Here is a 22,018-nt window from a genome sequence, read left to right on the forward strand (position 1 = left end):
TAATCTGGAGACAGGCCAAGCACGGAGACCCACCTGTAAAATCCCAGAGATTTCCTCAAGGTGGTCTGCAACCCGGCCCTTATTAGGATGAGGCCAGCCTGCGCTTTTAAGCCACCAAAATTCATGAACACACAGAGCTTATACTCAGCACCTCCCCTGCACACCCACCATTCCCAGTTCCCCTTTTTTAGCCCCTCACCCCAGCCTCAAGTTTGAAGGGGTTTCTGGATGCCTAAACCAGCTGCTTCCCCGCTGCGAACTCTGAAAGGAAGTCACCTTCCTTTCACTGCACTTTTTCCTCCTTACTGGTTTGGCAAGACTCTGGCATCGGAGCCTGAGCTGGTTACAGCCAGGCACTGTCAAGCTGTTGGGGGAGGGGATGACAAATTCCCTCCCGTTGAGAACCACTTGGTTAAACCTGTCCAACTGGAAGGAGTAACAAATTGCTCATAAAATGTGCATGTTTTGGTGAAACCCCTTCTCTACTAAAAGTACAAAAACTAGCCAGAAATCGCTTGAACCCAGGAGGTGGAGGTTGCAGTGAGCCTAGCACTGCACTCCAGCCTGGGTGACAGAGTGAGACTCCGTCTCAAAAAAAAAAAAAAAAAAAAAAAGTGTGCTTGTTTGGCCCAGGAGAGGCAAGAGGTCTTCTTCACCTACGGTACTGATGAGAAAACTCAAACCTGAGGGCGGCCCACGCCGGAGTGCAGTAACAGGCAGAACTGGAACCTGGCCCCATCCCGGACTCAGGGGACGGGTGTCATATACCCCCTCTGCCTCATCCTTCCCACTCTGCTAACCTTCCAAAGAGCCCCCGGGTTCCGAGTTTTCCCTGGCCGCTTGACGGGATTCGAACCTGTAAACTCAGCGCTCGCCCAGCGCAGCGGCCCCGCCTCTCCTCCCCCCACGCCGCCCGGAGGTCATGTGAGCGCAGTGCCGGAGCGGGGCGGGGCGAGGCGGCGGCGCGCAGTGCCTACTAGCAATTGTAGTCCTTGCCCCACCTTTGCCTGGCGAAGATCCCGCCCCTAGAACTACGCTCCCGTCGTGCTCCGCGGCTCCAGGCGGAGACGAGGCGGGGTGAGGTGGGTTGGGCCGGGCCGGTTGCTAAGACTTGGCGAAGCGCTGCGCTCGCGCCCGGATCCCTCAGGTAAGCGCGCGGCCCCGAGGTCTCGGGTTCTCCAGGCTCAGACTTCCCCAGAGGGGGAGTAGGGGCTGACATGGGGGGTCTCGGCGGTGAGGGGCGCCGGCCGTTCGTGGGGAGAAAACGGGGGGCCCAGGCCAGCCTTGCGCGCGTCTCGGGCGGGCCGGTGGGCGACGCGGGGAGGCGGCGCGAATGCGCGTGCGCGCGGCGCTGGCCTGGGGGAAGCCTCAGGACCGCGCTCCCCCGGGCCTAGCGCCCCCCCGGGCCTAGCGCCCCCCCGGGCCTAGCGCCTTTCTGCGCGTGCGCGCCCTTATGGTCCGTGCGGGAGACCCCGTATCCTCCAGCTGCTTCCGGTGGTCCTTCCTCAGGTCATGTCCCGCAGTCCCCTGCCTCTGAACCGCGCTCTCGCGAGTTTCCGTAGCCTTCGCGTCCTTCCTCCCCAGCTCTGATTTGCCTTTATGTGGAGATTCCCCTAGGCCTTGGTACATCCCCAGAATTGACCATCGTTCCTCATCGTTACCTAGAGTATGAGTTTTTCAAGTTTTTGTATCACAGGCCCCCAGTTATCTCCCACACCCTACCCCGAGGGCCGAGGTTCCCCGCTGTCTTGCAGAGAAGGCCTCCTTGTTGGGTGGCCAGAAACAGAGGATCAACTCCGTGGAAACAAGGACGGCTGGGTGCAGTTCCTCACCCTATAACCCCAGCACTTTGGGAGGCCAAGGCGAGTGGATCACCTGAGGTCCGGAGTTCGAGACCAGCCTGTCTAACATGGTGAAACTCCATCTCTGCCAAAAATACAAAAATTAGCTGGGCGTGGTGTCACGCGCCTGTAAAACCAGCTACTGGGGAGGCCAAGGCAGGAGAATCGCTTGGACTTGGGAGGTGGAGTTTGCAGTGAGCCAAGATGGCACCATTGTACTCCAGCCTGAGCAACCTAGCAAGACTCACTCTCCAAAAAAAAGAAAAAAAGATTTTTTTTTAATAAGCCAGGCATGGTGACACATGTCTGTGGTCCCAGCTACTTGGGAGGCTGAGGCAGGAGGATTGCTTGAGCCCAGGAGGTTGAGGCTGCAGTGAACTGTGATGGCACTACTGCATTCCAGCCTGGGCAACAGAGCGAGACCCTGTCTCTAAATAAATAAATACATACGTGTAGCGCCGGCCGTGGTGGCTCACGCCTGTAATCCTAGCACTTTGGGAGGCCAAGGCGGGTGGATCACAAGATCAGGAGATCAAGACCATCCTGGCTAACACGGTGAAACCCTGTCTCTACTAAAAATAAAAAAAAGCCAGGCATGGTGGTGGGCGCCTGTGGTCCCGGCCACTCCCAAAGGAGTCTGAGGCAGGAAAATGGTGTGAACTCAGGAGGCAGAGCTTGCAGTGAGCCAGGATCGTGCCACTGCACTCCAGCCTGGGCGACAGAGTGAGACTCCGTCTCAAAAAAAAAAAAAATTATATATATATATATGTATATATGTATATATACGTGTGTGTGTGTGTGTGTGTGTGTAAACAAACAAGCCCCAGGCTGGGTGCGGTGGCTCACGCCTGTAATCCCAGCACTTTGGGAGGCCTAGGCAGGTATATCACAAGGTCAGGAGTTTGAGACCAGCCTGACCAATATGGTGAAATCCCACCTCTACTAAAAATATAAAAAATTAGCCAGGCATAGTGGTGCACATCTGTTGTCCCAGCTGCTTGGGAGGCTGAGGCAGGAGAATTGCTTGAACCAGGGAGGCAGAGGTTGCAGTGAGCCAGGATCGCGCCACTGCCCTCCAGCCTGGGGGACAGAGTGAGACTGTCCCAAAAAAAAAAAAAAAACCCCACGCAGACTATTGGTGTGCCCTGGAACTGAGCATTAGCTGTTCCCTCTCCGTGTTCTCTCCCCTACTTCCCCAGCCTTCCAGGCTGGGCTGTGGGTCACTGCCTCCGAGGAGCCCTCCTGGATTCTGCTGAAGATGGTCAGGCCCCTCCATCCCCCCATTTTCTCTTAGGTACCTGACAGCCCTGCCTTAAAAAAAAAAAAAAAAAAAAAAAAAGGTAGAGCAGGAATTCCCATTTCACAGGGGTGGAAGCCGAGGCTTGGAGGAGTCAGGACTTGTACCTGAGTTCTCGCAGTCAGGAATTGACCGCGCTGGGCTGAACGCCTCTAGGGCAGGTTGGGGACTAGGTGTGTTTTCTGGGCGGACACACCCAGGTCTCGGCGCGGACCTTGACCTCCTCATCTGTGGGCTTAGGTAAAGGCCTCCCAGCCTCCAGTTCACCAGGGTTGTCACCACGCAGGGTCTGACTCACCTGCCTGGAGCCATGCGGGTTCCCAGCCCAGGCTGGCGGCCGTGTTCTGCTGGGACCTGGGACCTGGGCTGCCTGCCCTCCTGAGGGGTCCCAGTGGTCGGTCGCCTGCCTTCTGGGTGGGTGTGGTAGAGGGAGGGTCAGGTGGCCCCCTGCTGTTGGGGGGCAGTTGCTGTGGGAGTGAGTCGTCCCCCCTGGGCCATAGCAGGTGGGTAGGAGGTGCTCTGGCAGTTGAGGCCGCCCTGGCCTGGGACAGTCAATCAGCCTGAACACTGTGCCTGTTCCGGGATTTTGACCTGCCCTCCAAGGGCGCGGCGGGCCCAGCCTGCAGTGTCCCGGCAGCTGCCTCCTCTCTGGGTCGTTTGTTTTTCATCAGACAGAGGTTGTACTCTTGGAGGGACAAGCGAGGCTGTGTTTCTCTTTTACCCTGGAGACAGTGGAGTGTTTGTGGCCTAGCCGGGCTGCGCGGGCCTCTCGGTCCTGGTCGCGCGTGGTGTGCGTTTTGGGAGGGCCCAGCGAGTCGGTTGCTATGGGCCCCACCTGGCACGGGGCCTCGGGCAGCGGCAGCACCTGGCGCTGCCTCCGCGCTTCCTGCTCCCGGCTCCCACTGCATCTCCGGTTCTGTGCTTTGTTGAACGCATGAGCTTCGGGCAGCGCTGGGGCCGCTTCAGCGTGACCTCCAAGGCCACTGGCCTGGAGTTCCACTGGCTGCTGGTCCCCCATCTGTGGGGCGCCCCGGCGGCTGAGGCGTGGACCGGGCAGTGCATGTCGAGGAGTAGCACCCACAGCTGCGCGGCTGCGAGATGATCCAGAGACACATCCCTGTCTGCGGGAGGAGCCGTCCGTACCAGCGGGGATGTGTAGTCCAGGCGGGCAGTTCAGGATCACCCGGCTGGAGTCATTTTAAGATCATCTGCGGCTTAGCCCCAGCACCATCTGAGGCAGTACTGTCTGCTAGAAATAACTGTGAGCACACAGATAGTAAGGTTTTTAGGATTTTATTATTATTTATTTATTTGAAAAAAGGAACAGGGTCTCTCCATCTTGCCCAGGTTGGTCTCAAACTCCTGTGCTTAAGTGATCCTCTCGCCTTGGTCTCCTGAGTAGCTGGGACTACATGTGCACACCACCGTGCCCAACTAATTTATACTTTTAAGAAATGTGGGCTGGGCACGGTGGCTCACACCTGTAATCCCAGCACTTTGGGAGGCTGGGGCAGGTGGATCACCTGAGGTCAGGAGTTCCAAGACCAGCTTGGCCAACATGGTGGAACCCCGTCTCTACTGAAAATAAAAAAATTAGCCGGGCGTGGTGGCATGTGCCTGTATTCCCAGCTACCAGGGGGGCTGAGGCAGGAGAATCGCTTGAACCTGGGAAGTGGAGGTTGCAGTGAGCTGAGATCATGCCACTGCACTCCAGCCTGGGCAACAGAGTGAGACTCTGTCTGAAAAAAAAAAAATGTGGGCTGGGCGTGGTGGCTTACGCCTGTAATCCAACCTCAGGCCTGCGGTGCGAGTCTGTGGGGGCAGATGCAGGTGCGGGAAGGCTGGCCAGCTGAGACTGTGGTTTGGGGTTGTTCAGGTGGGGTGGATGCCAGAGATGTGGGAGCCAGAAGCGCTGTCCCCCAGGGCCCTGTGAGCAGTCCCTGCAGGCTGGCTGTCCCCACGCCTGCCTCTCTGCTGTGCTGTCTGCCCGCCTAGGGCAGGCTCCCTTCTAATGGGCGGATCCTGAGAGCCGGGGGCCCCACCAGCCCTTCCTCTCCAGTGGAGTGGCCCTACTGCCTCATGTCCACCTGTGCCAGCAGCAGGGATGGTAATGGCCCTACTATCTCCTGTCCTCACCTGTGCCAGCAGCAGGGATGGTAAGGGCTCTACTGCCTCCTGTCCTCACCTGTGCCAGTGGCTGGGATGTCTTCACCTGTGCCAGCAGCAGGGATGTCCTCACCTGTGCCAGCGGCAGGGATGGTAACAGTGCTGGTGATGTCAGGCCGGGAGGTTCTCACCCGAGAGCCGCCTTGGCACACTGCCCGGCAGTCAGGGATGTTAGCAGGAGTCCCGGGGGTGATCCCAGCTCTTCCCACAGCCCCACTCCAGCCAGGGCCTCCTCTGTGACTGAGTAAGCAGGGACACCCCAGTGGCTGCCTGCTTAAGATCATAAGCCCGGTGGGCCAGGGCCCACCACGGCTGCAGGAATGTGGTCAAGGGATGGGAAGTCGGGCCCACCAGGGGAGGGGCTGCGCTCCAGGGCTTATGTTTCCTGGCCTGTCTTCTGAGGTCTTTCTTTTCCTAGCCCTTGGCCAACTAGGGGGCGAGTGTTTACAGAAACCACTGGAGGTGGGTGTTCCGTGTCAGTGCCAGGCTGTGTGCTGTTCTGGGAGGTGGCCCCGTGTCCCCCACACTTGGCATGCTTGCTTTCTGTCACTGCATAGCAGACTCCGTGCATCTGTGGGCTTAATACAACACCCGCCAGCTCCCGGTTCTGTGGGTCAGGGCCTGAATGTGACATGGCTGGCTCCTCTGCGCCGGGTCTCACCGGGCTGGAACCCAGGTGTCAGCCAGGGCTGTGTTGTCATCTGGAGGCTCAACGGGGGTGGCATCTGCTTGCAACTCACGCAGGTGTTGGCGGAATTCAGCACCTTGCGGCCAGGGGACCAAGGGTCCTGCTCAGTTCCTGGCCACATGGCCCTTCTGTCTGGAAGCCAGGCGCCGCCTGTCCCCGGCTTCTGCTTCCAGGCTCTGGCTTCTGGAGATGCAGAGATCACATCAGTGGTTGCCTGGGTTGCTGTGTGTGTTGTGGGGTGGTGAGACAAGTTTTCTCTTTGGGGTGATGGAATGTTCTGGAATTTTATAGTGGTGATGGTTGCACAACTCCAAGCATAATAAGAGCCACTGAATAGGACACTTGATAGTTTTTGGTTTTTGAGGTTTTTTTTTTTTTTTTTTTTTTGAGACGGAGTCTCGCTCTGTCACCAGGCTGGAGTGCAGTGGCACGATCTCGGCTCACTGCAACCTCTGCCTCCCAGGTTCAAGCAATTCTCCTGCCTCAGCCTCCCGAGTAGCTGGGATTACAGGTGCGTGCCCCCACGCCCAGCTAATTTTTGTATTTTTAGTAGAGACGGGGTTTCACCATGTTTGTCAGGCTGGTCTCGATCTCGTGGCCTCATAATCTGCCCGCCTCAGCCTCCCAAAGTGCTGGGATTACAGGCTTAAGCCACCACGCCTGGCTTTTTTGTTGTTTTTTGACAGTCTCGCGCTGTTAACCAGGCTGGAGTGCAGCGGCGCGATCTTGGTTCAATGTAACCTGCGCCTCCCAGGTTCAACCTCCTGGGTTCTCCTGCAAGCCTCAGCCTCCCTAGTAGCTGGGACTACAGGTGCATGCCACCAGGCCTGGCCAATTGTTTGTATTTTTAGTAGAGACGGGGTTTCACCGTGTTAGCCAGGATGGTCTTGATCTCCTGACCTTGTGATCCGCCTGCCTCGGCCTCCCAAAGTGCTAGGATTACAGGCGTGAGCCACCGTGCCCGGGTTTTCTTTTTTTTTTTGAGATGGCATCTTGCTCTGTCAGCCAGGCTGGAGTACAGTGGCACGATTGTAGCTCACTGCAGCCTTGAATTTCCGGCCTCAAGTGATCCTCCTGTTTCAGCTTCTCGAGTAGCCGAAACCACCGGTGTGTGCCACCACGCCCAGCTAATTTTTTGATATTTAGTAGAAATGGGGTGTTGTTATATTGCCTAGGCTGGTCTTAAAGTCCTGGGCTCAAGTGATCCCCCCACCTCGGCCTCCCATAGTGCTGGGATTACAGGCGTGAGCCGCTGGTACCTAGCCATGAATTGTGCTTTTGAAAATGACCTGTCTTGGCTGGGCGCAGTGACTCACACCTGTAATCCCACCACCAGGCTGAAGCAGGTGGATCACGTGAGGTTAGGAGTTCGAGACCAGCCTGAACAACGTGGTGAAATCCCATCTCTACTGAAAATACACAAAAATGAGTCGGGCGTGGTGGCGCATGCCTGTAATCCCAGTTACTCTGGAGGCTGAGGCATGAGAATAGCTTGAACCCGGGAGGCAGAGGCTGCAGTGAGCTGAGATCGTGCCACTGTACTCCAGCCTGGGCGACAGTGAGACTCCGTCTCAAAAATAAAAAAAAAAAAAGAAAAGAAAATGATCTGTCTTCTGGTAGGTGAATTATATCTTCGTTTTTAAAAACCAATGGCTGTTTAAACTCTGTGCAAACCAGAGGTTAGCAGGACATGAGGGAGTGTGTAGCTCTGATGCGGTGACCTGGGCCGGAGCCCTCGGACTAGCCTCAGCTTTGGTGGCAGCACGGCCTCCCGGGACGGATTCCCCGGCTCTCCCCCAGCCGCCCGCAGCCGCCGGATGATCCTCTGCTCCCGTCTCTGTCTCCCACAGTCGGCCTCGCTGAGGATGGAGCCCGCCCCGGGCCTCGTGGAGCAGCCCAAGTGCTTGGAGGCCGGGAGCCCGGAGCCTGAGCCGGCGCCGTGGCAGGCCCTCCCTGTCCTGTCCGAGAAGCAGTCAGGGGACGTGGAGCTGGTGCTGGCCTACGCCGCGCCCGTCCTGGACAAGCGCCAGACCTCACGCCTCCTGAAGGAGGTGTCGGCCCTGCACCCGCTCCCCGCCCAGCCTCACCTCAAGCGGGTGCGGCCCAGCCGCGATGCCGGCAGCCCCCACGCCCTGGAGATGCTGCTTTGCCTGGCTGGGCCGGCCTCGGGCCCGCGCTCGCTGGCTGAGCTCCTGCCACGGCCGGCTGTGGACCCCCGCGGCCTGGGGCAGCCCTTCCTGGTGCCCGTGCCCGCCCGGCCGCCTCTGACCAGGGGCCAGTTCGAGGAGGCCCGGGCCCACTGGCCCACGTCCTTCCACGAGGACAAGCAGATGACCAGCGCCCTGGCTGGGCGGCTCTTCTCCACGCAGGAGCGCGCCGCCATGCAGAGCCACATGGAGCGGGCGGTGTGGGCGGCCCGGCGGGCAGCAGCGCGGGGCTTGCGGGCCGTGGGGGCCGTGGTAGTGGACCCGGCCTCGGACCGCGTGCTGGCCACCGGCCACGACTGCAGCTGCGCGGACAACCCCCTCCTGCACGCCGTCATGGTGTGCGTGGACCTCGTGGCGCGCGGCCAGGGCCGCGGCACCTACGACTTCAGACCCTTCCCCGCCTGCTCCTTCGCCCCGGCCGCTGCCCCCCAGGCCGTCCGCGCAGGCGCCGTGCGTAAACTGGACGCAGACGAGGACGGCCTCCCCTACCTGTGCACCGGCTACGACCTGTACGTGACCCGCGAGCCCTGCGCCATGTGCGCCATGGCCCTGGTGCACGCACGCATCCTGCGCGTCTTCTACGGTGCGCCCTCGCCCGACGGCGCCCTGGGCACCCGCTTCCGCATCCACGCACGGCCCGACCTCAACCACCGCTTCCAGGTGTTCCGCGGGGTGCTGGAGGAGCAGTGCCGCTGGCTGGACCCCGACACGTAGGCCCCGCCCTCCTGCCTCCGGACCCTTCCCGCTCCCGGCCGTGGGGCGCCCCTCCTGGACTTCCGGGCCTCGATTTCTTCCGCACAAGCCTGTCCGTGGATTTCAGGGACACATACCGCCTCCAGCGGGAACCACGGGTGCTGCCTTCCGTGCGGATCGAGCCTTCCTGGACTTGGTCATTGGGGCCACCCCGTGCCTGCGGTGCCCTTCTGCGGGTGCCCTTGCTGCCTTTCTGTCCCCTCTGTCTCGCGGGCCAGGAAACTGCTCTGATGGGGAAATAAACAGCCCAAAACCAAGTGGGTGTCTGTTAGGAGGTGTGTGCCTTTGTGGCCAAGGTCTCGAGTGGGGTGGGGTCTTTACAGGGCCTGGTGGCTCAGCGGGAGGGGACCTGCTGAGCCACGTGTGGTCAGAGACCTGGGCTGATTCTGGGGTAGAGCAAGGCCCCCAGCTGCTGCCTCCTTGCCCGCTTCTGGAGTCCTGATGGTTCCGGGCGTGCCTGGCTCAAGTGTGTGGACACTAGGCGTAGTCCACAGGCCACCGACCCTAAGGAAGGGCCCTGGGATTTAGTGTCCTTCACAAGTGGCAACAGGGGACCCCAAAGGGCTGATGCTAGTCGGTCACAGCACAGTGAGGACTAAAGCCGTTTTTGCAGAACTTGGAGCAGGACCTGTGGGTCCACCCGGCAAGCGTCCATTGCCTGACCATGTGGATGCAGCTTATCCCCCAGACACGCCTGCTGTGAGCCCCCAGCCCGTAGGGGAGGGGATCCGGCAGGTGGGGGCTCTGCGTGGGGAGCTCATGCAGTGGACAGAACACCACTGCTGGCCAGGAGCCCGCCAGGCCTGCAGTGGGGGAGTCCGTGCCTGGGGGTGGGACTGAGGTGGGCTGGAGGGTCCCTGATGGGGCCAGAGCCACAGCGTGGAGTGAGGAGGTGGGAGCCGCAGAGGCGTGCCCAGTTGAGTGGTAGAGGCAGCGTTTGGGCCTCCTTCATGCTCAGGTGCTCAGCTCCTTCCCCGGAGGGGCAGGAAGTCAGGGAGGAGGGAGTGAGAGGTGGGAGGCGGCAGGCGGGCAGAGGGGAAGATGTCCTGTCCCAAGAGCCAGGGGTGCCCCACCCCACGGTGACATGTCCCTGAACGGGGTGTGAGTGGAGGGCTCAGTTCCTGGGAACCGCCTCACCTGGACTGTGGGTGGGAGGCAGCTCCTGGCCCCGTGCCCGCCCCCTCGAGCCTGTTCCCCTGCCAGGATCTGGGATGGTTCAGACCCCACTGGTCTGTGATGCCCAGTGGGCAGCAGGCATGCTCCTGCTGGGCTGGCCCATCTCCCAATGGCAGGTCCGCCCCCAGGATCACGGAAGCAGCTAGATCCACTCAGTCGTGGGTGGATGGCAGGCCGGGTGGGGCTGCTCTGGTGCGTGAGCTCATGGGGTTCCCTTTCAGAACGGCCAGGGTGCCATGCGGATGCGATGGGGTCTTAGGCCCTGCAGCGTTCACCTTGTGGCGCCCACCCCTTGTGGGCTGAAGCCGGGATTTGGGGGACGCAGGGGCCTAGGACAGCGGGGAAGGGGCATCCTGGCTGGGGCGGTGGGTGGGAGGGGCTGCGGCCAGCCCTGCCCGTTTTGCCAGCATGGGTGGTGTGCACTGGAGCCGAGGGGAGGGGGACCCGTGGGGTAACACATCGGGTCGAGTCAGGCCTGTGGCTCCCGCTCAGCCCAGTGCTGTGTCCAGAGCACAGGGCACGACGAAGGGCTTTTCAGCCACGGTGGGTGGGTGGTTAGCGCTCTGCCCAGGGCGGCTCAGGGTTCCCTGACTGTGGTTGTCTTCCTTCCAGGCGGCTGCAGGCTTCAGCCTGCGCTGGTCGGTGAAACAGAGATGTCGGGTGAGTCCTGCCTGCCTGGGAGCCTCCAGCAGCGTGGGCGGGAGGGAGATGCCAGCAGTTCCCACAGGAGCCCTCGGTCCTGGCCGTTGGCACACAGTGTCCTCCTGGCCCACCTGGCCTCTGACTCCTCGGGTCCCGTAGCCCAGCACAGCTGGAGTCACGCCTCTGCTGGGGGCAAAGGACAGCAGAGCCGCCTGTGTATCCGCTCGGACGCCTCACTGACCCGAAGCACAGCCCAGCCGGGTGCCCCTGCCATCACAGCTGCTCTTTCCTTATAGCAGCGGGCGTGTTCTCACGCGCCCCGGGGTCCCTCACCCACTCATTTACTGGCAGCCTTCCCCAGTGGGGCGTAGGCCCCTGAGGACAGGGCCTCTTGCTGTCTGACTCACCATCTGGCCCTCGCAGGCGCCCAGGGACACTTCCTCAGGCAGTGCTGGCTGAGCAGAAGCTCCTGGGGGGCTCCCAGTGCCACGCTGAGTGCCCCAAAGGCTGTGTTCCCATCTTGATCCCTGGAACCTGTGAGTGGGACCTCATTTGGGAATATGGCCTTTGCAGACGTGATGGAGTTAAGATAAAGTACTGGAGCAGGGCGAGCTCTCATCCCAGTGCCTGCTGTGTTTATAAGGAGATGGAGGCCGGGCGCGGTGGCTCCCGCCTGTAATCCCAGCACTTTGGGAGGCGGAGGTGGGCAGATCATGAGGTCAGGAGTTTGAGACCAGCCTGGACAGCATAGTGAAACCCCATCCCTACTAAAAATATTAGCTGGGCGTGGTGGCACAGCACCTGTAGTCCCAGCTACTTGGGAGGCTGAGGCAGGAGAATCGCTTGAACCTGGGAGGCGGAGTTGTGGTGAGCCGAGATCACGCCACTGCACTCCAGCCTGGGTGACAGAGTGAGACTGGATCTCAAAAAAAAAAAAAAAAAAAGACATGGAGATACAGGAGGAGTCGTCGTGGAGATGGAGGCAGAGGCCAGAGCTATGCGGCCATGAGCCAAGGGCGCTGGGATCCCCCAGAAGCTGCTTGCGAGAGGCAGGAAGGCTCCTTCCCTGGAGCCTGCAGAGGGAGTGCGTTCCTGAGACACCTTGATCTCAGATTTCTGGCCTCCAGGACTGTTAGCAGATAAATATTTGTTGTGTTCTTTGTTTTGTTTTGAGACAGGGTCTGGGTCTCTCCCAGGCTGGAGTGCAGTGGTGTGATCATAGCTCACTGCAGCTTTAACCTCCTGGGTTCAAGCGATCCTCCCGCCTCAGCCTCCCGAGAAGCTGGGACCACAGGCACGCACCACCACGCTTGGCTAATTTTTGTATTTTTTGTAGAGTTGGGGTCTCACTAGGTTGCCCAGGCTGATCTGGAACTCCTGGGCTCCGGCAACCCTCCTGCCTCAGCCTCCAAAAGTGCTGAGATCACAGGTGGGAGCCCCCACACCTGGGCAGTTTCTGTTGTTTTAAGCCTCCCAGTCGGTGGTGGTTTCTCACAGCAGCCATGGGGAACGGAAGCGTCCCCAGGCCACAGCCACAGCCTCCCTGCAGTGTGCGGACTCGGCCTGCTGAGCCTGCATGTTGGCGTCCCCGCCTGCCGGAGGGAATGATGCTAAATGCAGCCTGCTGCAGCTGCACCCACACTAAACATGGAGGAGGGCTACGAAGAGTAGCATGGCCCTGCATGAAGGGTGACACGTAAATTTAAAAAACAATTTCGGCCGGGCGCGGTGGCTCACGCCTGTTATCCCAGCACTTTGGGAGGCAGAGGTGGACGGATTATTTGAGGTCAGGAGTTCAAAACCAGCCTGGCCAACATGGTGAAACCTCGTGTCTACTAAAAAGAAAAATCCAAAAATTAGCCGGGTGTGGTGGTGGGCGCCTGTAATCCCAGGTACTTGGGAGGCTGAGGCAGAAGAATCACTTGAGCTTGGGAAGCAGAGGCTGCAGTGAGCCGAGATCGCGCCACTGCCCTCTAGCCTGGGAGACAGCGCGAGACTCCGTCTCAAAAAAAAAGTCATAAACTTAGTTCCTTAAAACAGTGAAATCAGTTATCTGACAGTCCTGGAGACCAGAAACGCTAACATCAAGCTGTAGGCCAGTTCCCACCTTGCCCAGCGTCTAGAGGCGCCCACATCCCTCCACTCAGGGCCCCTTTTTCCCCCTTCACAGCCTCAGCACAGCCTCTTCCCGTTTCTCTCTGACTCCCACCCTCCCGTCTCCTCTCGTGAGGCTGCCATGAGGACCCTCTCCTGTCTCAGCGTCCTGCCCTCAATCCCAACTGCAGAGTCCCTTCTGCCATGAGAGGCAACTCAGCCGTGGGTCGAAGGGATGAGGTGGGGCCTCCTTCAAGAGACAAAGTCTGGTTCTGTCCGTGGGTTCTCTGTCCCTACAGAAAAGGAGAACAACTTCCCGCCACTGCCCAAGTTCATCCCTGTGAAGCCCTGCTTCTACCAGAACTTCTCCGACGAGATCCCAGTGGAGCACCAGGTCCTGGTGAAGAGGATCTACCGGCTGTGGATGTGTGAGTGCGCCTGGGGGCAGGAGGCGGGAAGCGGGAGGCAGGGCTCCCCGAGGGAGGGAGTGGCATTTAGGCAGGGGCAGCCCGTCGGGGGCCCACCGTCTACTGAAGCCGTCCTGGGCCCGGTGGTCCCTGCGGTGACGAGGCCGGTGTCCAGGCCCCAGTGTCTTGGCTTGCACAGTTCATCCTCGACGTGGGGTCACCGGGCTGGGGAGGCGGACAGCGGGTGCCCCATTGCTGGGCCCATGCTTTCCCACGGCCACGCCCTCCCGTGCCTGCTCATCCATCCTCCCTCTCTCTTCGCAGTTTACTGCGCCACCCTCGGCGTCAACCTCATCGCCTGCCTGGCCTGGTGGATTGGCGGAGGCTCGGGGACCAACTTTGGCCTGGCCTTCGTGTGGCTGCTCCTGTTCACGCCTTGCGGCTACGTGTGCTGGTTCCGGCCTGTCTACAAGGCCTTCCGGTGAGCAGAGCTGCCGGGGGCCGCCTGTACCCAGAGGGAACCAGGGCCCACTCTGCACCCCAGTCCCAGCCCAGCTGTGAGGAGCTGTCCCTTTCTCTGCCCAGTGTGAAAGACAGTTCACATCTGGGGGTGGCAAACTGTGGCCCACAAGCCAGAGCCAACTACTGTCTGTTTTGTTTTGCTTTCTAGTAATTTTGGCTGGGTGCAGTGGCTCAGGCCTATAATCCCAGCACTTTGGGAGGCCGAGGCAGGCGGATCACCTGAGGTCAGGAGTTCAAGACCAGCCTGGCCAACATGGTGAAACGCTGTCTCTACTACAAGTACAAAAATTAGCCAGGCGTGGTTGCGGGCGCCTATAATCCCAGCTACTCAGGAGGCTGAGGCAGGAGAATCGCTTGAACCCGGGAGGCAGAGGTTGCAGTGAGCCGAGATCTCAACACTGCTCTCCAGCCTGGGCGACAGAGTGAGACTCCATCTCAAAAAAAAAAAAAGGAATAAAATAGAGCCTCCGCTCTCACCATCTCTGACTGGCCCGTTCCTCTCTAGGCGCGTCTGGGAGAAGCCAGGGCTGTGGTAACCGTCGTGTTTTCTGTCCCTCCCCAGAGCCGACAGCTCCTTTAATTTCATGGCGTTTTTCTTCATCTTCGGAGCCCAGTTTGTCCTGACTGTCATCCAGGCGATTGGCTTCTCCGGCTGGGGCGCGTGGTAAGCCTCTCTCTGATGGGCGTGGTGGCTGTGACGCGGCTCAGCTGCCAGGTTGAGGGCCTGCTGGGAAGCCAGGCGGCCACCGGAGCGTGCTGGTCCGGGATTGTACGCGCTCTCCTAGGGAGGGGTCTGAGCTCACCCTGGCAGCGCCCGCGTCCTCGCCAGCGCCCACGTCCTCGCCAGCACCCACGTCCTCGCCAGCACCCAGCCATGGTTCGGGATTGTAGGCACTCTCCTAGGGAGGGGTCCGAGCTCGCCCTGGCAGTGCCTGCGTCCTCGCCAGCACCCTGCCAGGCTTGTCTCCTGAGTGTTGATCACACCCCTGACCCGGGGTCTGGGAGCCAGTTCCTGGCTGCTGATGTTTCTGCACGGATCGCTGCAGGAGGAAGACCTGTACATCTGTAAAAACACACATACCTGGTGCTGTTACCACACCTGAGAAACTCACAGTCACTCTCTAAGGCTGCCAGGTGCCCAGAAGTGTTTGTGTTGGTGTCTTAAATTTCTGCCTTTTTTCTTTTCTTTTTTTTTCTTTTTTTTTTTTTGAGACAGAGTCTTGCTCTGTCACCCAGGCTGGGGTGCAGTGGTGCAATCTCAGCTCACTGCAACCTCCACATCCTGGGTTCAAGCAATTCTCCTGCCTCAGCCTCCCGAGTAGCTGGGACTACAGGCGCCCGCCACCACGCGTGGCTAATTTCTTTTGTATTTTAGTAGAGACGGGGTTTCACCGTGTTGCCCAGGCTGGTATCGAACTCCTGAGCTCAGGCAATCCGCCTTTCTCAGCCTCCCAAAGTGCTAGGATTACAGTTATGAGCCACTGTACCCGGCCCTTTTTTTAAACTATTATTATTATTATTTTTTGAGATGCAGTCGCTCTCTGTCACTCAGGCTGGGGTGCAGTGACATGATCTTGGCTCACTGCAACCTTCACCTCCCAGGTTCAAGCGATTCTCCTGCCTCAGCCTCCCGAGTAGCTGGGACTACAGGTGTGTGCCCCCACGCCCAGCTAATTTTTGTATTTTTAGTAAGAGACGGGGTTTCACCATGTGTTGGTCAGGCTGGTCTGAAACTCCTAACCTCGTGATCCACCCGCCTCGGCCTCCCAAAGTGCTGGGATTACAGGCGTGAGCCACTGTGCCTGGCCAAATTTGTGGCTTTTTAAATAGGCTTTTTATTTTGGAATAATTTGTAATTCTCAGTTGCAGAGAGTGACTGTTCTCGCCCACGTCCCCGACGTGTCTCCCTTGTCCTTGGCACAGCGGGAGCTCCCCACGGGTGACGCTGCTCACGGAGCCGTGGGTGCCTTTGGTTTCCTGGGCTCCCGTTAGCAAGCTCCTGTTCCGGGGTTCCTGCCCCACAAGACTGCGGTGCTCTCACGCCAGTGCACAAATCAGAATCCAGATAAGGTCCCGGGTTTCCTGGGATGGTGACTCCTCTCCCTTCAGGGCCCCTCGATCTGCAGGCCTCTCCCCTCCTGCACCTGCGCCCGGCGCCAGGCCCTCCAGGGTGGCCGGGATCTGTGGTTTGTGCACCCCTCGGATGTGCCGCTGAAGCTGGTCTGTCACCCGCCACCCCAAGAGCCTGAGTGACATTGCCCCAGGGATCTGAGTTAGAGTCATAGCGAGCGTGTCCCTGGGGCTCCCAGCTCTGCCAGCCTTTGGGGTGCTTCCCCCTCCTGCAGAGGCTGTGGCTGCAGGTCAAGGCACTGCTCGTCATCCTCCGAGTCCTCCTGAGCTCCCAGCTGCCGGCTCGGCTCCTACTGGCCCTTCCCTGGGCTCCAGTGCCTCCTGCGAGCCGCCTCCCCGGTGCCTCCCCAGCTCTCCCAGGCTGAGCTGGGTGGACAGGCCTGTGCCCATGTTGGGTGGTCCTGAGATCCCGGCATGAGGTGAGTGCCCACATGTGACCCTCAGAGACCTCCCTGCCCCCTCGGCCCTCGTGCACGTGTGGCAGCAGCGACTTGGCTCTCCTCATCGGAGCCTGGGTCATCTCCCGCAGGTCACGGGAGAAGCTGAGCATGCGGTCCCTGCCCGAGGTGGACAGAAGGTGAACGCTCTTGAGAAAGAAACCCAGCGGGTCTTACAGGAGAGCCCGGCCCCCTTGTAATGAGAGAAATCAAACCACAGCGCACGGCGACTTCATGTCCACTGTTGGCTTAGTGAGGCCCCACGCTCAGTGCGCTGCTGTGGGGCGAGAGGGGACAGCCCCGCTCTCCCTGTCCTGGGCGGCTTCACCAGCGCCACCTCCCCACACGCTCTGTGCACTGCTGTGGGGCGAGAGGGGACAGCCCCGCTCTCCCTGCCCCAGGCAGCTTCACCAGCGTCACCTCCCCAGGGGTGACGCATGCCCAAGGCCATGAGCCATGGCAGCAACTGTGGTTGCAGAGGACTGGAAACTCCAGAGAAATGACCCCCAGCGGGGCCTAGCTGTGTAGACAGTGAGGGTGGCCACGTGCCGGCAGCCAGGCACTGAGGACACGGTGCAGCAGGGGGCCCTGGTGGGCCCCACCAGGAATTGGACATCAGCGGGCGCCGCAGCCTCTGAGTGGAGCATGCAGCCCACTGACAGTGTGCCGGGCGCCTCCCTAGACCTGACACTTGCAGGCGGGGGCGTGTGATGCCGGCCAGTGGGAAGCTGCGGGGGCGGCGGCTAAGGAGTCCTCAAATGCCTTTGCCGCTTTTCATAAATCTAAAATTACATCCAAACAGAGGTTTACTTTTTTAAAAAATAAAAGAGGCCAGGCATGGTGGCTGACGCCTGTAATCCCAGCGCTTTGGGAGGCCAAAGCAGGAGAATCACTGCTTGAGGCCAGGAGTTCAGACCGGCCTGGGCAACATAGGGAGAAACCATCTCTCCAGAAAAAAAAAAAAGAGGAAGGAATGACCCAAAGACCATGCAGCCTGTGATGCTGTGGAGGCTCCAAGCAGGCGAACACAGGACAGGCCAGCATCTTGCAGGGACGCGGCGGGGGGTACCGTGTGTGCGTGCGTGTCACGCCCCGTGCATGTGTGTGCGTAAGCTCCCCGGACACATCCGGGGGTGTGGGTCCTGCGGGCTGCCTGTGCGCCAGGGAGGGGAGTCAGCAGGAGAGAGACTGTACGTCGTGCCTGCCTTTAAGTTCCCTGAATTTTAAACCCTGTGGTTTTATCACCTGTTAAGACAAAAATCTCAAAATGACTGTGTTTTCTGCCTCCTGGGTCTCAAAGGCAGGTGCAATGCCCAGAGGCTGGTCCTGCACAGAGGGACCCAGGGCGTGCTGGCCTTCCCAGTGTCCCACTGGTGGCTGATCTAAGCAGTGCTTTCCCTCGTTTTTTTATTTTGAGACAGAGTCTTGCTCTGTCCCCCAGGCTGGAGAGCAACGGCACGATCTCGGCTCACTGCAGCCTCCCGCTTCAGCCTCCCAGATAGCTGGGATTACAGGCGTGCGCCCTCATGCCTGGCTAATTTTTGTATTTTTAGTAGAGATGGGGTTTCACCTTGTTGGTCAGGCTGGTCTCCAGTTCCTGGCCTCAAGTGATCCGCCCGCCTCGGCCTTCCAAAGTGCTGGGACGACAGGCGTAAGCCTCTGCGCCCGGCCTCCCCATTGTTTCTAATGGTCCCTCAGTGCCCACCAGGTGATGGTGGCAGATTTTCCATCCGCATTGCTCCTGGACATGCGGATGTAGGTTTCAGCAGTTCCCATCATTAGACACAGTTGCCGTAGGCTGGGTTCTTAGTAGCAGGCTCAATGGGGCCTTTGAGTCTTTCCATGGCTGGTGCCCGCCGGACTCACTGAGGGAAACTAATGGGGAAGCACTGGTCTCCATTCCCTGCACGCACGGCCCGCTGCTGCGATGGTGAAGGGATAAGCTCGTATTCACGCGTCGAAGTTTGTGTCCACTGCACACGCGGCTCACTGCTGCGATGGTGGAGGGATAAGGTCGTATTCACGCGTCGAAGTTTGTGTCCACTGCACACGCGGCTCACTGCTGTAATGGTGGAGGGATAAGGTCGTATTCACACGTCGAAGTTTGTGTCCACTGCACATGCGGCTCACTGCTGCGATGGTGGAGGGATAAGGTCGTATTCACGCGTTGAAGTTGGTGCCTCTCAGTATCGCTTTATGTTTGTTGGCCACTTGGTGGTCCTTGTATGAGCTGTCCACTCCTTGTTGATTGGCCAGAGCTCTTTACATGGGGAGGACCATGGGCCCTCATCTGGCAGGTGTGCAGGCACCCACGCACTCTCTTGTCCCTTGCAGCGGCTGGCTGTCGGCAATTGGATTCTTCCAGTACAGCCCGGGCGCTGCCGTGGTCATGCTGCTTCCAGCCATCATGTTCTCCGTGTCGGCTGCCATGATGGCCATCGCGATCATGAAGGTGAGTCCTCGGCTTTGTGACGTCGAGCCCTTACCCCTTCTCCATGAACCTTGTCACCCACCTGTCCCAGGTGGGTGAACGTCAAGGAGCCGGGCCCTCTCCCCGCGGTGTCACGCAGGCCGCACTTCATCCCCAGCAGTGAGCTGGGATGACAGCAGGAGGCACTGTCACCAGGGACACTCCCAGGGACCCAGCGCCCGGGTTCCTATGGGGCCAGTCCTGTGGTCCCCCGGGCCGGGAGTCCAGACTCCAGAGGGAAGCAGGGGTTGTGTGTAAACCGCAGTGTTTGCAGGAACAGCTGAGGCCCTGGAGCTGTCTTGTCAGTGAGGGTGGGGCCCCTTGCAGGTTCCCGGTCACAGTTTCCATCTGAAGATAGCGGAAGTGTTGAGCTGGGCTCATAACAGAAACGTTCAGTTACAGCAAAACGCTTTTTTTTTTTTTTTTTTTTTTTGAGACAGAGTCTTGCTCTGTCACCCAGGCTGGAGTGTAGTGGCACGATCTCCGCTCACTGCAAGCTCCGCCTCTGGGATTCATGCCGTTCTCCTGCCTCAGCCTCCCGAGTAGCTGGGACTACAGGTGCCCGCTACCGCACCTGGCTAATTTTGTTTTTGTATTTTTGGTAGAGACAGGTTTTCACCGTGTTAGCCAGGATGGTCTCAATCTCCTGACCTCGTGATCCGCCTGCCTCGGCCTCCCAAAGTGCTGGGATTACAGGCGTGAGCCACCGCGCCCGGCCTATTTTCTATATTTTAGTAGAGACAGGGTTTCACCATGTTGTTTGGGCTGGTCTCGAACTCCAGAGCTCAGACAGTCTGTCTGCCTCAGCCTCCCAAAGTGCTGGGATTACAGGCGTGAGCCACCGCGCCCGGCCTATTTTCTATATTTTAGTAGAGACAGGGTTTCACCATGTTGTTTGGGCTGGTCTCGAACTCCAGAGCTCAGACAGTCTGTCTGCCTCAGCCTCCCAAAGTGCTGGGATTACAGGTGTGAGTCCCCGTGCCCAGCCGCCACGCTCATTTTCTGTTCTCTGCCTCCCTGTCCTCTGTCCTTGCAGGTGCACAGGATCTACCGAGGGGCCGGCGGAAGCTTCCAGAAGGCACAGACGGAGTGGAACACGGGCACTTGGCGGAACCCACCGTCGAGGGAGGCCCAGTACAACAACTTCTCAGGCAACAGCCTGCCGGAGTACCCCACTGTGCCCAGCTACCCGGGCAGTGGCCAGTGGCCTTAGAGGGATCCAGCCCTGCCCCCACCGCCCACCACCTCCTCCCCTTCATTCCTGCTGCTACCCCTGGTCCCGAGGGCTGGGAGTACCTGGGGCCCCATCCCCCAAGCTGGGATGGTGGAAGCCGGTGGTGGCCACAGACCGCCCCCCTCCTGCCAGGGCCACAGAACCCGTGTTCATCTCATCCGAGAGCGGAGTTCCTCACAAGCACTCCCCAGGAGCCCTTGGCCTCTGCCGTCCACAGGACGCCCTCTTGCTCCCGGAAACGTGTGGTCACCCGCCGTCCACTGCACGGCTGGTACGGCCTTGTCTTCAGGTCTCGAGGCCTGACTCCGGGGGACAGGTGGCAGCAGGTCGGCCGCCCTCCCATCCTCCCAGAGCTGCAGGCGCTGAGGTCAGAGCGGGTCTGATGGGGAGCTCCGTCTCACACCGGCCACCCGCCGTCACCATGGCAGATGCCCTTGGCCGGAACTAATAAGAGGCGTCGGGGCCAGCTTCCGGTCCCCTGCAGTGATAGAGGGCTTGGTGCCTAGCCGAGTCCTCGCTGTCCCCGCCATCCCCTGATCTGTGTGGCTCCAGCCTCGCCCCCTCCCCACGTGCACCATACCTGGGGAGTTCCTGGTCCAGGGTGTCCTGGGGCCACCCTCCCTGCCTCCAAAACAGGGATCCCTGGCAGGCTGTCTTTCCACGCCCCTGAGTTCAGAGTCGGGGACCCAGGCCAGGTCGGGAGCACAGCCGCTCCCCAAACCCAGCAGACCGGCAGAGAGCCGGTTTACCAGCAGCCGGAGCCCTGCAGGAGAGGCCTTTTTGTTTTGTTTTGTTTTGTTTTTTCTCTTTTGAGACAGAGTTTCACTCTGTCGCCCAGGCTGGAGTGCAGTGGTGTGATCTCGGCTCACTGCAACCTCTGCCTCCCGTGTTCAAGCAGTTCTCCTGCCTCAGCCTCCCAAATAGCTGGGATTACAGTTGCCTGCCACCGCGCCCAGCTAATTTTTATATTTTTAGTACAGATGGGGTTTCACCATGTTGGCCAGGCTGGTCTCGAACTCCTGACCTCAAGTGATCCACCCGCCTTGGCCTCCCAAAGTGCTGGGATAAGAGGTGTGAGCCACCACGCCCAGCCTGGAGTGGCCTTTTATGAGAGGGGACCCGTCAAATCTGTGCCTTATGGAGGGGTCCGGCAGCGGCCACAATTGTCTTGTCCCCTCACCCCCCAACTCCCCCTGGAACACCTCTCCCAGGCAAGACATTTCCACAGCACCATTCACAACGGTTGGGCCAAAAAGAAACTTTTCCTTCATCATTTCCTGCACTCGCTGACCACAACTTTGGACACCCCAGGCTGCCACCCCTCACCACCCGTTCACCCCCAGGATGCTGTTGCTGTAGGACGCCTGCTGCCCTGGAGCCCTCCCTGGGATGTGGGCCAGTCCCCTCGCTGGTGCGGAATGCCGCTGGGTGCCCGGAGGCAGCCATGGTGTCTCGATGGACGGCAGCCAGGATGGAGCACCCATGGGTCTCACGGCCATGCTCCAGGGTCTTCAGGTCCTGCCCCCGGCCAATCTGCCAAGAGGCACCCCCTTCCCCAGCCTCTCGCCTGCACTGATGCAGACAAAATCTCACCTGGCAGGCCCATCCCCCCCACCCCTCCCCCGCCGTGTGTGGCCCCTCGCCGCATCGTTGGGGTTTTGTTACGTGAAAATATCCTGGAAATACATGTTTCTGCACTTAGAGCCAAGGACCTGCCGCGTTTGTGCTGTGAGCATGTGTGGTTCCCCCAGGCCGTCTTCTCCCTTGGGAGACCCCTCAGCATATGGCCTCTGGCAGGATGCACCCCTGCAGCACCTCCTCCCACCCAGGCCCCGGGTGCCCTGTAGCCAGGTGTGCCCAGGGCTGACCCTGCCATCCTGGCCAACGTGGTGAAACCCGGCCTCTACTAAAAATACAAAAATTAGCCGGGCGCGGTGGCGGGCGCCTGTAGTTA

The 22,018-nt window shown here is 59.8% G+C and overlaps 2 protein-coding genes across 2 annotated transcripts; both read left to right on the forward strand.

The window, feature by feature from the left end:
* Positions 1–969: 969 nt before the first annotated feature.
* SCAMP4 (secretory carrier membrane protein 4) lies at positions 970–21,767 on the forward strand. Its single transcript, XM_055103304.3, has 7 exons — positions 970–1,147; positions 10,741–10,788; positions 13,164–13,292; positions 13,596–13,752; positions 14,356–14,457; positions 18,695–18,812; positions 19,867–21,767. The coding sequence occupies exons 2-7, from the start codon at positions 10,782–10,784 to the stop codon at positions 20,041–20,043; spliced, it is 690 nt and encodes a 229-aa protein (XP_054959279.1). The 5' UTR covers positions 970–1,147; positions 10,741–10,781; the 3' UTR covers positions 20,044–21,767.
* Positions 1,252–9,209, forward strand: ADAT3 (adenosine deaminase tRNA specific 3). Its single transcript, XM_063599760.1, has one exon. It carries the CDS (start codon positions 7,810–7,812, stop codon positions 8,911–8,913), a length of 1,104 nt encoding a protein of 367 aa, XP_063455830.1. The 5' UTR covers positions 1,252–7,809; the 3' UTR covers positions 8,914–9,209.
* Positions 21,768–22,018: the final 251 nt, after the last annotated feature.

Source organism: Pan paniscus, chromosome 20, assembly GCF_029289425.2.
Source record: "Pan paniscus chromosome 20, NHGRI_mPanPan1-v2.0_pri, whole genome shotgun sequence".
Lineage (NCBI taxonomy): Eukaryota > Metazoa > Chordata > Mammalia > Primates > Hominidae > Pan > Pan paniscus.